Source organism: Palaemon carinicauda, chromosome 41, assembly GCF_036898095.1.
Source record: "Palaemon carinicauda isolate YSFRI2023 chromosome 41, ASM3689809v2, whole genome shotgun sequence".
In the NCBI taxonomy this organism is placed as follows: domain Eukaryota; kingdom Metazoa; phylum Arthropoda; class Malacostraca; order Decapoda; family Palaemonidae; genus Palaemon; species Palaemon carinicauda.
Genome location: NC_090765.1, coordinates 19,822,098 through 19,837,165, shown reverse-complemented (window position 1 = coordinate 19,837,165; position 15,068 = coordinate 19,822,098). Strand labels below are relative to the sequence as shown.

The window sequence follows — 15,068 nt, the reverse complement described above, 5'->3', positions numbered from 1 at the left end:
TGAGTGAAAAATGTTTGTCAAACTTTTACCTTGTTCCAATACTGCAGATATAGGCATTCCTGCATACAAGAGTTCCTGGCCTCTTTCATCACTAATAGATGTCATAAATGATGCTGGTTTTCTTATCAAGCCAAGCTCCTGAAATGTAAAAGCCAAATATTATAGTAATATTTATGTTATATACAAAATACGCTCTAGGGTACATTCTTTCTTCAAAAAAGACTCACATAAGCAAACACCATTCAAAAATTAAGGGACTGGGGTTGGCTATTCATAAAAAATTAAAACTACAGTAATTCGGCTAATTGAGAACAAGATGTGTTTCAAGAGTGCGTTCTTAAGATGAACAATACTTAGGTCCAACATAATCAAGTGAGGTATGCTGCTCATAACCTCAACCCCCTCGCTACTCTCCAATATTAATAAGTCAGCTGATCTGCTATAGTGAGATAGCATCAAGAATTATTACAATTAGTTCTGTTATAATAAAATACTTTCACTTATCCAAAGAAAGTTATTTAATGTACACACAGGTTCGTACCATTAAAAGATTGTTAATTGAAAGGTTTTGTAGCAACAATTGTTTATTTTACAATTGAAAGTCTTATAATGATCTATGATTATTAGGTTAACGTAAAATTATTTCTTTGTTTTATTTAAATCAGCCTTGTTTTTCTTTTTAAGTTAAAGTATTTTTGTTGTTTTGTTTGTTTACTATAGTGTTAATTTAAGTTAAGTGGCTCTCCGATGGTTGTATAGTGTTTTTGCGCCTCCTCCTCCTCCTTTGTGTATTAGTGGACTATCGTTTTAACGATTGTTATTCTTTTTACTGTGAGTGTTGATGAACGCTGGGAAGGTGATGAGTGGACATGGTCGACCGGTGAATGCAGTTCGGGTCTTGATAAGCTCTCACCGACACTATTTCCCGTCTCAGCATTTGTTGTGTCTTGGAGGACGACTTTGGCTATTACCTTCGCACCTCCGTTGAAGTGTTTAGCAGGTGCTCTGTCATCTGCGACGGTAGTTTTCTGCTACTTGTTCCCGTCGGAGGATTTGCACGGGAGTTGTGTCGTCGCTGCTTCCCGACACTGGAGTTTTGCAGTTGCTTGCCGTGTCCTTCTAGTCCAGCTGTTACATACGGAAGTGAGAGCAAACTGGCTCGTGAGGAGATACGTAGGGCGGCTGACGCCAGGTAAGACAAATTATCATTCCTCTTGTATAGGGAAGTGGATTGCCCTTCAATGCCTGGCGTGCAGCTTTACCCTTCCGTTAGCAGTTTAATGGATTAAGCACGGCCCTGAGTTCAACTTATCTTCTGGTACTTCACTTGAGGTGAAGTTGTTTATTTTGCCAAATTTTGTTTATTTATAGATATGTATATTGGAGTTTCATGGGTATATGTTGCGTGTTAATGTTTAGTAATCAGAGTTCCACATTTAGATTTGTATTGTAGGTAGGAGTATTAAGGTTTTCATTGTTTTCCTCTCTTACTTCCTTCTACTTTATTATTATTAGGTTATTGATTATTTTGGCTAGCCGTATTTGGATCCACCCTGTTATTTTTAAGTGTTTTCTCTCTTGTTATTTTCTCATGTTTAGGGCTTAGTGCAGTAGCTTTAGGTTATTTTCTTGTGAGTTCCCGAGAACCATTATTTGTTTTCTTGAATATGTGTATAATTAAGTGTATTTAATCTCACAAGGTTGATTTAAGTTATTGTTCTACTTTATAATAAATATTGTTAAGTTTTCTTGGGTCTCTGTTTCCGTCTTTCCTTATCACTGACGTACTTTTACCGACTGCAATCCATGAGAATGTAAATATCTTAAAAGAACCTGCATTACAACCTGGTAGGTTGTAACAATGATCTATTAAACATTTGGAATTTAGAAATGTTGCAGGAAAATATTTTACATAGCAGCAACTGATCACCTTAATAACCAACCAATTCTTTATCCAGTGGTTATGTGTTAGGTTTACAGCAAAGCTTTTACTTTCAGTTTGCCTAAACATGTTGTACAGTACGGTATGCAAACCAACAATTTACACTAGAGTCAGTGACAACAATTAACACAGCTAAAGTCAGTTTTGAAACCCTGTTTATTACACAATAACTTTTATTCTTGCCAAAGAATATTAAAATGTAGCTGCAATGTGAACTTGAAGCTTTTGTTCTATGGTCAATAAAAACCTAAACCTAATTCAAAGGAACTTATCTGGAATTAATATTTGATAGTGCAAGAGGCCAAGCCTCAGCATGAGCTCAAGGTGACAATCTTCCTAAACTACAAAAATAAAATGCCAGAAAAGAAAGCACCAAAGCCACATTCAAGGTAAATGACTAAACCTGAGCAGCATTGTAAAGCAATATTAACTTTTATAAGCACTTTTACAGGCAATACATAAATGACTTACCCTAGCCCAATTGTAATCCATAGGGACAGTTGGTGGTGGAACTTCTTCTTTGGGTACAATGATGCCCTCATGGAGTAGGTCTTGGTAAACTTTATTAATTTCCTGGAAAATAAAGGAGTTTAGTGGTTTTTGCTTACAATATCTGTATGGCCATACTGAACCTCTTGATAGTGTAAGAGGTTGAGTTCCAAATTGAAAGCAGTACTATGTAAATCTAATGGTAAATACAAGATACTCATACTGTGATTCTATTTTTTTTCTTATCCAAAAGCAAGGTAAAGTACAGTACCATATATTGCCACATATAAGACAACCTTTAAATCCTAAAATTTACCCATAAAAATTGGGGGTCATCTTAAATTACCATTACAAAAATCAAACCTGAAAGTCTAAAATGTTTATAGTAGGCTATCCTCAGCCTCAGTATACTACAGTAATCACTGATATACATGAAAATATCTACATTATGAAATACTGTACAGTAAAATGATAATAGTGATAAAACCCTTTTTATCTTATGCAGTATACCAATGATATTTCTTCATAACAAATAGTCTATTCAATTAAATATAAAAATAATCAAATAATGTATTTTCTATGTCAACCCAGCTGAATATGTGTAAGCATTGTCAGATATCTCAAGCTACTGATACCGATGATATGTGCACATAAATAAAAAAAAAAGTACAGTATTCTCAATGTAATTTTCAAACTTATTCAAAATATAAAAATTACTTATTCATAGAGTTTACAAAAAGCTATTAGCATCATTAGTTACCACTTGGTTGTGTAAATGTGTTCGTTTGTTACTTGTGATTGGCAATGATACAAACAAAACAGTGGTTCCCATTTCGGGCGGCATGTATTAAAATTGCATCTATTTAATTAACTTGAATTTATAAGGATGCAGTATGCAAAATAACATTTGTAATAGCATCATCTTTACATACAGAAGGTCCTCAACTTAATAGGTTCCAAGAAGCTGTTTGTAAGTTGGAACCCTTGGGCTTATACCATCCTGCTTTTCCCACTAGGGTTGTAGCTTAGTAATAATAATAATTGTGTCCTACTATCAACTTTAGATCTGTCTGCATGGTCCCAGGGTATGGCTACTATCCCATATTATATCACTCTGTGTAAGCCTACTACTGTGGCTAAGTCTTTTCACTCTCACGGAGCTATTATCCTGTAGGGGTACTGGGCTGGGGTTTTGTTACAGTCTTGTGGCTGTCATGCTGTCAAGTCTAGGGTGCATGGCCTGACTCCTGTCATTGCAGGCTTTCTGGTTCTTGAAATGCTGATCCTAGAATTTTTTTTACATAATAAAAACCATACATCACATCCTACAAAAATAGGATAGTATTGCACTCTCACGAGCTGTGAGGGGATCAATTTCCAAAGTCCTCTTTCCTCTTTCAATGTCAGATGGCTAGGAATAGGAATTCATTACGTTTACTAGCATCTCCAACATCTTGGCGGCCAGAATATAGGGAAGGTGAGCAGGGGCATTCCTTTGGACCTTATATGATGTGACTAGATGCCATTACCGGTTGAATAAAGGCAATTTATGATTAATAAGTTGTACGAAAGGAATTTATCACTTTATACATTTATAAGCATTGGCCACAATCACTTTGGAACTACATTCATATGTGGTGCACTGGCACCTTACCCAATTATGGAGAATCATGCACTGAAGATAAAAATTGCTGCTCTAATTTCCTGCGAAAGTTAAATTCCATTTTGATATACCATAAGAGCATAATGGTAAGAAATTAAAACCAACACATTTCCTTATTTTTCATTGCAGTAAGTGAATCGTTGTATGTTAATTTCCATTTAGTAGCAAAATAATCTAAATCTATTATGAGTACACATGACATGACTCATGTAACTAGCGAGTCATTTTTTAATCCTTTCATGCAAACCACATCAATGAAATTTACAAGACAAGTATTACAGTGATTATAGAACTTGTATTCATCACAAAAATATTTTATTTTTTGGTACTGTACTTCTGTAACTGATATTCCTTTATAAATATATATAAAAGTTAAGTGATTAATCTAAGATTTCATTTGTAATTTTGAATCCATGCCATGTAAACAATGAAAAATATTTTGAGATAAAAAGTTTTTGTCACACCATGTACTGATATGCAGTGCATATAAATCATTGGCCACTGTTTTTGGACACAAATTGACAGTAAATGATATGATAAAACTAAAATCAGTCTTCCATATTATAATTAAAAATGTGAGTTACTCTTAATTATTTCTTGACTTTCACTGACATAATAAACTTTAATTCTACGGACTTGCATTATCAATAACTTTACTATTGAAACCTAAATAAAAAATCCTTAGCAATTAAGGGACACATGACAGCTGGTAAACAAGGGGCAGGAACTAAAACGTGTACAAACACTTATATCACAGGAGAGTGTTACGTAGAGCATAGATGCCGACATCAAAAGAAAATATCAAGAAAAAAATTACTGCTCTACTTACTATTCCCAATTCATCAAAGCTTGAAGGCACATGTGCACCAGCTGCAGCCAAGGCCTTGTTCTTGAAGACAGCAGTTTCTCTTTCAGCATTTGCACAAGCTCCAGCATGACCAAACTGAACCTCAGATGCAAACATGTCTGGAATATTTAATGAATAACTTAGAATTGTTTGAAATACCTTCAACATGTAACAATTATGCTAATCAAGGGTTTATTGTCTAAAAACATTTATGGTATTAGAGTACACTATTTACTGTTTAGTGATGAGAGTCTGAATTTTGTAATAGTTGGGGTTGGAGTCCAATATTGGAATAGATTACTGTATAAAATTTGGGCAAAAAGCAAGGCACCTGCGTGAAATTTTATTGGGATTATTGTAAAGTGAATAATAAAAAGGATTTATTTGATACAAATGAAAGTCCTGAATGCTAACTATCATTACCAAAATGTTACATATCTCAAAATGAAAAACAGTACCTGAATGGTACAAAGTACCAAATTTGTTCTGTTAATTTCTACAGACCTTAAATTAGAGGAATAAAAACCACATTTAAACAACAGCAAAATAAAAAGATCAGAAAACAATAACTTACCAGCACAAGTTCCAATACACCAGGCAACAATGGGCTTGGAAATACGCTTGTCATTGAGTGCTTCAATTACTTCATACTCCTCAACACCTCCAACTTCTCCAAGAAGAACTAACATCTTAACCTGCATAGGGTAAAATAAATAAAAACATTATTCACCCATATCATATTCAATAAAATAAGAATATCTTTCAGATAGGTCATTGTTGTGTTGAAAAAATAAGATTCTATTGACTAAGAACAAAGAAATATATACTCTATGAGAGTTATCTTCTTATACTTTCTAAACAAATTATCTATAAACATGCGATTATATCTGTGGCCTGCACTTGTTCCTAGGTTCATTAGTCTTTAGTATGATCTCTGTGCAAGCATCCACTAAATCCTCAGATATATTTGAACCAATAACCCAACCTTTTAATCACTTGACTGAAGAGAGGCCAAGATGCTCAATACCACATTGTTAATGGACTCATTTAGGATCCAATAGAGAACTAAAAATGATGCATATATAAAAGCAATAATGAAAATTAATCTATTGAAACTATCACTTATTTATCAATATCCACCCTTGTAATTTTGGTATAAATAAGTGTAAGTGAATATCAAAATGATATTTTAATTATAAAATAAATTTTTGAATATACTTACCCGGTGAATATATAATAGCTGCAACTCTGTTGCTCGACAGACACATACATAAAAAACTCGCGAGCGATCGCTATGCAGGTTGCGGGTGTGCCCACCAGCGCCAACTGTCGGCCAGATACCACTCTCGGATGTAAACAAAACCTTCAATTTCTTCTCATCCCACTGCGTCTCTATTGGGGAGGAAGGGAGGGTCATTTAATTTATATATTCACCGGGTAAGTATATTCAAAAATTTATTTTATTATTAAAATATCATTTTTAAATATTTAACTTAGCCGGTGAATATATAATAGCTGATTCACACCCAAGGAGGTGGGTAGAGACCAGAGTTAATTATGTTTACAGCGTATAAGCTAAGAGTTTTTTCATTTTGGCAGTTATCAATATAACAAAACCAAAATAAATAGGTACCTGGTGAGGAAGTTGACTTAGACGATTACTCTGCCTTGTAAGTCTGTCTTCATCACGGAGCCCAGCGATCCTCTTAGGATGCTGACAGACTCCCAGGAGCTGAAGTATCAAGGGCTGCAACCCATACAACAGGACCTCATCAAAACCCCTAATCTGGGCGCTCTCAAGAAATGACTTTGACCACCCGCCAAATCAATCAGGATGCGAAAGGCTTCTTAGCCTTCCGAACAACCCATAAAACAATATTAAAAACATTTCAAGAGACAGATTAAAAGGATATTGGAATTAGGGAAGTGTAGTGGTAGAACCCTCACCCACTACTGCACTCGCTGCAACGAATGGACCCAGTGTGTAGCAGTCCTCGTAAAGAGTCTGGACATCTTTTAAGTAAAATGACGCGAACACTGACTTGTTTCTCCAAGAAGTCGCGTCCATAATACTTTGCAGAGATTTATTTTGCTTGAAGGCCAAGGAGGTTGCTATATCTCTAATTTCGTGCGTCTTAACCTTAAGCAAACATCTGTCTTTCTCATTCAAGTGAGAACGAGCTTCTCGTATTAAAAAAATCTGATAAAAAATGACAAAGAATTCTTTGACATAGGCAATGAAGGTTTCTTAACTGAGCACCATAATGCCTCAGATTTCCCTCGTAATGACTTAGTACGAGCTAAATCGAACTTAAGAGCTCTAACAGGACATAATACTCTTTCCAGTTCGTTGCCTACGATCTCTGATAAGCAAGGAATATCAAAAGATTTAGGCCAAGGACGAGAAGGCAGTTCATTTTTGGCCAGGAAACCAAGTTGAAGTGAACAAGTGGCTTTTTTCTGTAGAAAAGCCGATGTTCTTACTGAAGGCATGAAGTTCACTGACCCTTTTAGCCGAAGCCAAGCACACTAGGAAAAGTGTCTTGAGGGTGAGATCCTTCAGGGAGGCTGAATGTAATGGCTCAAACCTGTCTGACATGAGGAACCTTAGGACCACGTCCAAGTTCCATCCAGGAGTTGCCCAACCACGTTCCTTAGAGGTCTCGAAAGACTTAAGGAGATCTTGGAGATCTTTATTGTTGGAAAGATCTAAGCCTCTATGTCGAAAGACCGAAGCCAACATGCTCCTGTAGCAATTAATCGTGGGAGCTGAAAGGGAGCGAACCTTTCTCAGATGTAAAAGAAAATCTGCGATTTGGGCTACAGAGGTACTGGACGAGGACACAGATGCTGACTTGCACCAGTCTCGAAAGACTTCCCACTTCGACTGTATACTCTAATGGTAGAAGCTCTCCTAGCTCTTGCAATCGCACTGACTGCCTCCTTCGAAAAACCTCTAGCTCTTGAGAGTCTTTCGATAGTGTGAAGGAAGTCAGACGAAGAGCGGGGAGGCTTTGATGGACATTCTTTACGTGGGGCTGACGTAACAGATCTACCCTTAGAGGAAGACTTCTTGGAAAGTCTACCAGCCATTGAAGTACCTCGGTGAACCACTCTCTCGCGGGCCAGAGGGTAGCAACCAACGTCAACCTTGTCCCTCCGTGAGAGGCGAACTTCTGCAGTACCTTGTTGACTATCTTGAATGGTGGGAATGCATATAAGTCCATAAAAGACCAATCCAGTAGAAACGCGTCTATGTAGATTGCTTCTGTATCTAGGACTGGAGAGCAAAAGATTGGTAACCTTTTGGTCAACGAGGAGGCAAAGAGGTCTATGGTTGGTTGACCCCAAGAAGTCCAAAGACTCTTGCCCACGTCCTTGTGGAGGGTCCATTCCGTGGGTATCACCTGACCCCTCCGACTGAGACAGTCTGCCAAGACGTTCAAGTCCCCCTGGATGAATCTCGTCAACAGGGAGATGCCTTGAATTCTAGACCATAAGAGAAGGTCCCTTGCGATCTCGAGCAGCGTGAAGGAGTGTGTGCCTCCTTGCTTGGAGATGTACGCCAAAGTTGTGGTGTTGTCTGAGTTGACCTCTACCACTTAGTTTCAAAGACGCTTCCTAATATCATCAAGGCCAAGTGGACTGCTAATAGCTCCTTGCCGTTGATGTGCATGCTCTTCTGACTTGAGGTCCACAGACCCGAGCATTCCCGACCGTCCAGGGTCGCACCCAACCCAAACCCGACGCGTCTGAGGACAACACGTGGTTTGGGTTCTTGACTGCTAGGGATAGTCCCTCTCTCAGACTGATATTGCTGTCCCACCATTTCAGGCATGCCTTTATTGGTTCGGAGACTGGGAATGATACCGTCTCTAATGTCTTGTCCTAGTTCCAGTGAGAGGCTAGATGGAACCGGAGAGGCAGAAGGGGTAGTCTCCCTAGTTAGACAAACTGCTCCAGGGATGAGAGAGTCCCTACGAGACTGTTCCAACTCCTGACTGAATAAACGTTTTCTTTTCAGCATTAGTTGGACTTTGAGCAGGGCTTGACTGCGAATCTCCATCCCCAAAAATAGAATAATCTGGGATGGGATCAGTTGGGACTTTTAGGTTGACCACAAGTCCCAACTCCCTGGCCAGACTCAACGTCCAATGTAGATCCTGCAGACAGTGAAGGCTGGACGATGCTCTGAGAAGCCAGTCGTCCAAGTACAGGGAGGCTCGGATCCCCGATAGCTCGAAACTGGTACCCCACATTCCTGTAAACAAACCTCAGAAACGGATGGGAATCCGGGTGTATAGGAATGTGGAAGTATGCCTCCTGAAGGTCAAGAGAGACCATCCAGTCGCCTTCCATAAATGCTGTCAAGACAGCCTGGAAGACTTCATCGTGAAGTTTGTCTTGACAATGAACACATTGAGCGCACTTGCCTCTTACGTACTCCTGCAGTGAACATGGCTGCCAAATCATGGAGCCATCCCTGAGGGACTTGTTCCTGCAGAGAACGTGGCTGTCAGATCATTGGAGCCATCCCTGAAAGCCTTGTTTATGCATGACATAATTGTACAGCAAAACTTCAAAGGCTCGAAAACAGCTGTGAAGTTGACCTGTAAAATCTTGGAGTGTTTCATGGCCAGGCGCCAGGGAGAGTCTATGAGGTTTGAGAAGTCTATCTGGGCAGAGGCAGGAACTCCCAAGCCGAGAACTTCTCTCGTGTCATATCAGACTCTCGCTCTATAAGCCAGTTTAAAAGAAGGGAGAGCAAAGGCTGTATCCCCCAAACTCCTCCTGGTGATAAACCAGTCGCCTAGCAAACGTAAAGCTCTCTAGGAGAGCGAGAGAGCACTAGCTTATAAAACAACGGCTTCGAAGTAGCTAGGCCTAGTGTAAGCTCTGACGTTTAGGCGAACGAGGAGCAGCAGTTACAAAAAGATCCGGACAAAGATCCTTAAAAATCAGCATGATTTATTTAAAGTCCACAGAGGGCTAAGCAGCTTTAGGCTCCTCTCCGTCTGACAGAGTCCTCTAGGGAATATCAGTAGGAGGGGGAACAGCAACTTCCTCATCTGAAGGAACCTTGTCCGATAATAGCTGAGTCTCAAGCAAGGGAGAGACCTACCGTGGTGGCAATGCTTTACCAGCAGAGTCCACACGCACTGGTGCATTAGTAGCGGACCAGGACGCAACGTCATGTAACTGCTTGACAGTCTGTGAACTGTCAACAACAACAGGTGCGAGAGACCAGGACGCAACGTCATGTAACTGCTTGACAGTCTGTGAACTGTCAACAACAACAGGTGCGAGAGACCAGGACGCAACGTCATGTAACTGCTTGACAGTCTGTGAACTGTCAACAACAACAGGTGCGTGAGGACGCACAGCGTCCACTCGAGACTGCTTTGACCGCCTAGACTGAGCAGTCAAAACAACTCTAGAATGCGGAGGTTGACGCTCAGCGTCAAAACAAGTCAACTCCGATTGTTAGCGAACCTCCTGAACGTCAACAGGAGCATCAGCAAGTGGCCTAACGTCCAAATGTGGCTGAAAATCCACACGAGACCGCATCGAGTGTGGTTCTAAACAACCTGACTGACGTGACTTAGCTACACCAACGTCAACAGGACGCACAAAGGAACGTTAGGGTGGCTGAAAGCCAGGATCTCGATGAGATAAACGGCTAGGCTCAACGGACTTATCGGCAGAATAGTCTTCCATAAGGGAGGCAAGCTTATTCTGCATGTCTTGCCGTACAACCCATTTAGGATCAACGGAAATGGTTGCGGTAAGAGACGAGGGTAACGTCTGTGACCGCAAAACCTTGCCAACAAAAAGACTCTCGGAGTCTGTGTTACGCTTTTGTTAGGCGGCGAGCAGTCTTCCGATGACTGCATAGGGTCAGAGCTGTCTTAATGGCTACAACCAGGACGCTGGACCTGTCCTGAAAGGACTGACTTTCGCTTAAGGGCCTCGAAACCTTGTTTCAGGTTTCTTATGCGAAAAGCCTTCGGATGACGAGGAGAAAATCGTTTCTCTCGCCTTATGGTAGGGGTGATCTTGGTAAGATACACCCGATACCATAGAGGGAACGTCTGTTCGCTGATCAAGGCCTCTTGAACCCATAAGTCGTACGACATTACTTCTCCCCTGGGCTTGGGAGCTTGCAAGAGGTCCCGGACTAGGCGAACGACAGGCACGAACAGACGAACCCTCGGTCGCAACACTGAAAACACTTTGCGCAATATCACTTTATCACTACGATTTTCTGTTTTGCACTTATTTCACTGAAATCGAAACTTTTACTGATTTCTACCTGAAGCACACAATTCTACCCTCATCAAAAGGTAGTAATTGCGAAATCAGTCGTATAATGCAAGCACATTAATACCAGCAAAAAACAGTAAACATATTTTAAGATAAAAAATTCAGTGGCTGGGGAAGAGACTAAACACTAGTTCATTCAAAACTACGTTTTCAATCTCGCACCGTACATTGCCTGGGGACGAGAATAAAAAACTAAAAACGTTTTATCCTTTCTCCCCGTACAGAGACTAGGGACGAGAGTAACTCGAGAACAACGTTACCCGCTTGAACGGAACGTTTTCTCTCCTCTCTCTCCTTCCGTCTCTATCTTTCTCTCTCTCTCTCTCTTGATTTCGCACCTAAGAGAAGAGCCCACTTACGTTTCGTCAAAAAAAACATGTTATTTGACCAAAGGAAAAAAACTGAAAGGTTTTTCAATTAAAAAGTTCCTTTAAAATAGAATTTAAAACATTTAAGCTTTGAAAGAAGAATGAACAAAACGTCAGAATCGATTTACTCTTTCTGCAAAGTGAAACCGTGATACTCTCTCTCTCTATCGTAACGATAGAGCACAAACTGCGTAGCATAAATAAACTAAACGTTAGTTCATCTTTGAAACAGTACGAAGACTATTCAAAGAAAATCTTTCATAAAATATCTATTAAAAAATATTCATTTAAAAAGTTTTAAATCATTAGCTCTTTAAAAGCTATTTACGATTGAAAGGGCTCAACGTTGTTTAACTTCGGTTTCCAAGTTAGGACCGCCTACTCTCAGGAAAGGTCGCATATAAACAAATCATTAAAATTTATTTTTATGTTTATTATAAATGGAAAGTTAATTGAAGAGGCCTAATAAAGGCGGTGAGATATAATATATAGAGGAAAATCTATAATTAATTTATAACGTGATAAGATAATTGCTAAAAGCCTAAACACACTTCCGTCTAAGGGAAGGGTCGGCCATTTAAAAGTCAAAGAAAGTCCATACTCTCTTTGTCATCAAAAATTAAATCTATCCAAAAACGAGTTCAAGGATTTATTTGAAGAAAAACACCTGTACTGCGAAAGCTCAAACCAAATTAAAGTACTTCACCAAATATGATGGGAAAAACTCCAGGTTCAACAGCGAGTAAAAGTACGTCTTGTCGACACGTCGACAGAGAAGAAATTGAAGGTTTTGTTTACATCCGAGAGTGGTATCTGGCCGACAGTTGGCGTTGGTGGGCACACCCGCAACCTGCATAGCGATCGCTCGCGAGTTTTTTATGTATGTGTCTGTCGAGCAACAGAGTTGCAGCTATTATATATTCACCGGCTAAGTTAAATATTTAAAAATTAAAATTGACAAAAATTAGTATGGTATAAATATGTAAATGTCTTAACAGATGCTTCAAAGAATATTCAAGAGATAAGTTATATTAAATTTATGAGATAGACTGAAGGTGATATGAATAATACTGTTCTGTATTAATTACTAGAATGTATTTTACCTCAGGGTTATCATGGTAGCGCATGAGATGATCCATGAATGTTGTACCAGGATAGCGATCTCCACCAATAGCGACGCCCTCGTACACTCCATCCGTATTGTGTGAAATGATGTTGTTGAGTTCATTTGACATGCCACCAGATCGTGATACATATGCAACACTGAAAAGATAAAGCACATTAAAAATAGCTACAAAATATGTGAATGAACTTGAATCACATAAGGTCATGCCATCAAATCATAATAAAATACAGTACAATACAGTATACCATATCTGAATTTAATAGAAATCCATGTAAGTTTAGATTTATCATTAGTTCCCTCAATTGTATATAAAACATATAAATCCTCATTTTTTTCCCTTTATAATAAAATTTAGATGTGATATGAATCCTCTATACTCTCTTCTGTCCTATATTTTGTCTGCCTAAACTCCAATCAAATATAGGTCTACATCTATTTATTTTCTATGATTTTTTCTTTCAAATACCTGGTAATTAAAATGAGCTTTTAAGTGCTTATTAAATGAAAAAAATTGACCAGAAAACAAAAATCTAGTTTCAAGTAACCCCAAAATATGGTAATGTTTAAATGGGGCCAAGTATCACTCCATGATGACAGACTCTATGGATATAAATTAGGAATGCAAGATCCTCAACCTCAAACAAATATTACTCAGCCTCAAAAAAGTGTTAGAGCCACTACATTACCTTCCTGGTCTGTACAGTTTAGAATGCAATATGTTGTCCATCATTCCACCAGTATTGCCAATCTTGAAACAGCCTGGTTTTATGCCACCAACGGTAGCAGGCCCAATGATTGATACTCCTTTTTCATTGGCCCGTTTAATTAATATCCTTGTCAAGTTCTCTGGAATACCCTCGGCAATGATGGCAATAGTGCGAATCTGGAATATAGAATTCCATGATACTTTATGCATTAAGGCAACCAGTCAGTTCTAAATTTAATTAGTAAAAAAAAAAAAAATCACTACAATAAATAACGTTAATTAGTATTCAATTGGAAGATTAAACAATAGTAATGAATTTCCATTCATGCATAGTTACAACAATTTTTTTTCTAGTTTTTATTAATCTGGTGGATGTTTCAAACGGATAAAAATACACACCTGTGGATATGCAAGTGTCTCAATGGTTGAATCGTATGCTGATCGTAAAGATGCAAAGTTGATTAAAACATCAGCATCAGGATGTTTTTTAGTAGCATCTGCCATATTCTTGTAGACTGGAAAAATAAAAAATTCATGGCTGTAGCTGGAAATAACTCGGCTTTACATACCAAGTACTGTAAAGGAGTAAATAGACTTTAAAGTAGAGAAATTATAAATGGGAAGGAAAAATAATGTCAAGTAACTTGAAACAATTCACCTTACAATAGCTACACTGTACTATGATGTGTTGTACTTTGAAGTTGAACATTTTTAAAAGTGAAACAAGAAATAGGAATGACATAAACCAGCACCTATACTTTGCTAATTTACTGGTCTGTCATTGTTCTCCACTCATTACAGTCACTCCTTAGGTTCAACTTGATTACTGTACTTTATTATGAAAGGAACTTTGGATAAGTATATCTTTCTTACCTGGAATAAGAATCTCCTTGTGTCCCCAGTAAAACTTCTGCTTGTGATCACCCGTAAATGGGTAAACCATGGCTGATACTGATGGCTCAAGTCGAGAGCAGACAAAGTCAAAGTCCAGCATTCCCTAGAATATTTTCATTTACAATAAAAAGAAATACTTTCAAAACTATAAAATATGGAATAATTTTATGAACCATGTAGAAATATTTGTAAATTTGAAATGATTAATGGATCATATAAAAAATACAAATGAGCAGAACAAGAAATATAAAGATAAAAAATACTGAACTAAAGGAAAGAAGTATATAAAAAGGTTCTTCCCTTTATTTGAACAATTTCTTAAATACTTCTTGGATACCAAGTCTTCTGTATAGATCCTGTACATTATTTAATTCATTTCACAACTAATCAGTGCAATATACAGTATTGCCAAAAAATAATTTAATTGCTTTACAGCATAGAAATCAATTACAATACCTTGTATATATTTCTGGTCTTCATAAATACTAGACACTTCACTCACGATTTAAATGATAATGATTAACTTTTAACCTGATAACTTCCACACATGCTTCGTTATGAATCCTGGGTTACGGGCAAGTAATAATCTAAATTCTTGTTTAGCTTATTGACAAACATCTCTAAAACCCTTTCGCTTAAGTAATTTTGATATAGTATCTAATTATTCAAACATCTCTTTAATCCCTCAATTAATTACTGTACTCCTATT

At 38.1% G+C, this 15,068-nt stretch overlaps 1 protein-coding gene across 3 annotated transcripts in view; it reads right to left on the bottom strand.

Annotated features, from left to right (window-relative positions):
- The window catches only part of LOC137632263 (ATP-citrate synthase-like), a 369,682-nt gene that overhangs the window by 19,930 nt on the left and 334,684 nt on the right, over positions 1-15,068 (bottom strand). For all 3 annotated transcript variants that reach the window (XM_068364154.1, XM_068364155.1, XM_068364156.1), the window contains 8 exons: positions 14,339-14,462; positions 13,865-13,980; positions 13,446-13,642; positions 12,737-12,896; positions 5,516-5,636; positions 4,924-5,060; positions 2,414-2,515; positions 30-138 (listed from right to left, as the gene is read on the bottom strand). In XM_068364154.1, coding sequence (XP_068220255.1) covers positions 30-138; positions 2,414-2,515; positions 4,924-5,060; positions 5,516-5,636; positions 12,737-12,896; positions 13,446-13,642; positions 13,865-13,980; positions 14,339-14,462 — 1,066 coding nt within the window. The remainder of the gene's footprint in view (positions 1-29; positions 139-2,413; positions 2,516-4,923; positions 5,061-5,515; positions 5,637-12,736; positions 12,897-13,445; positions 13,643-13,864; positions 13,981-14,338; positions 14,463-15,068) is intronic.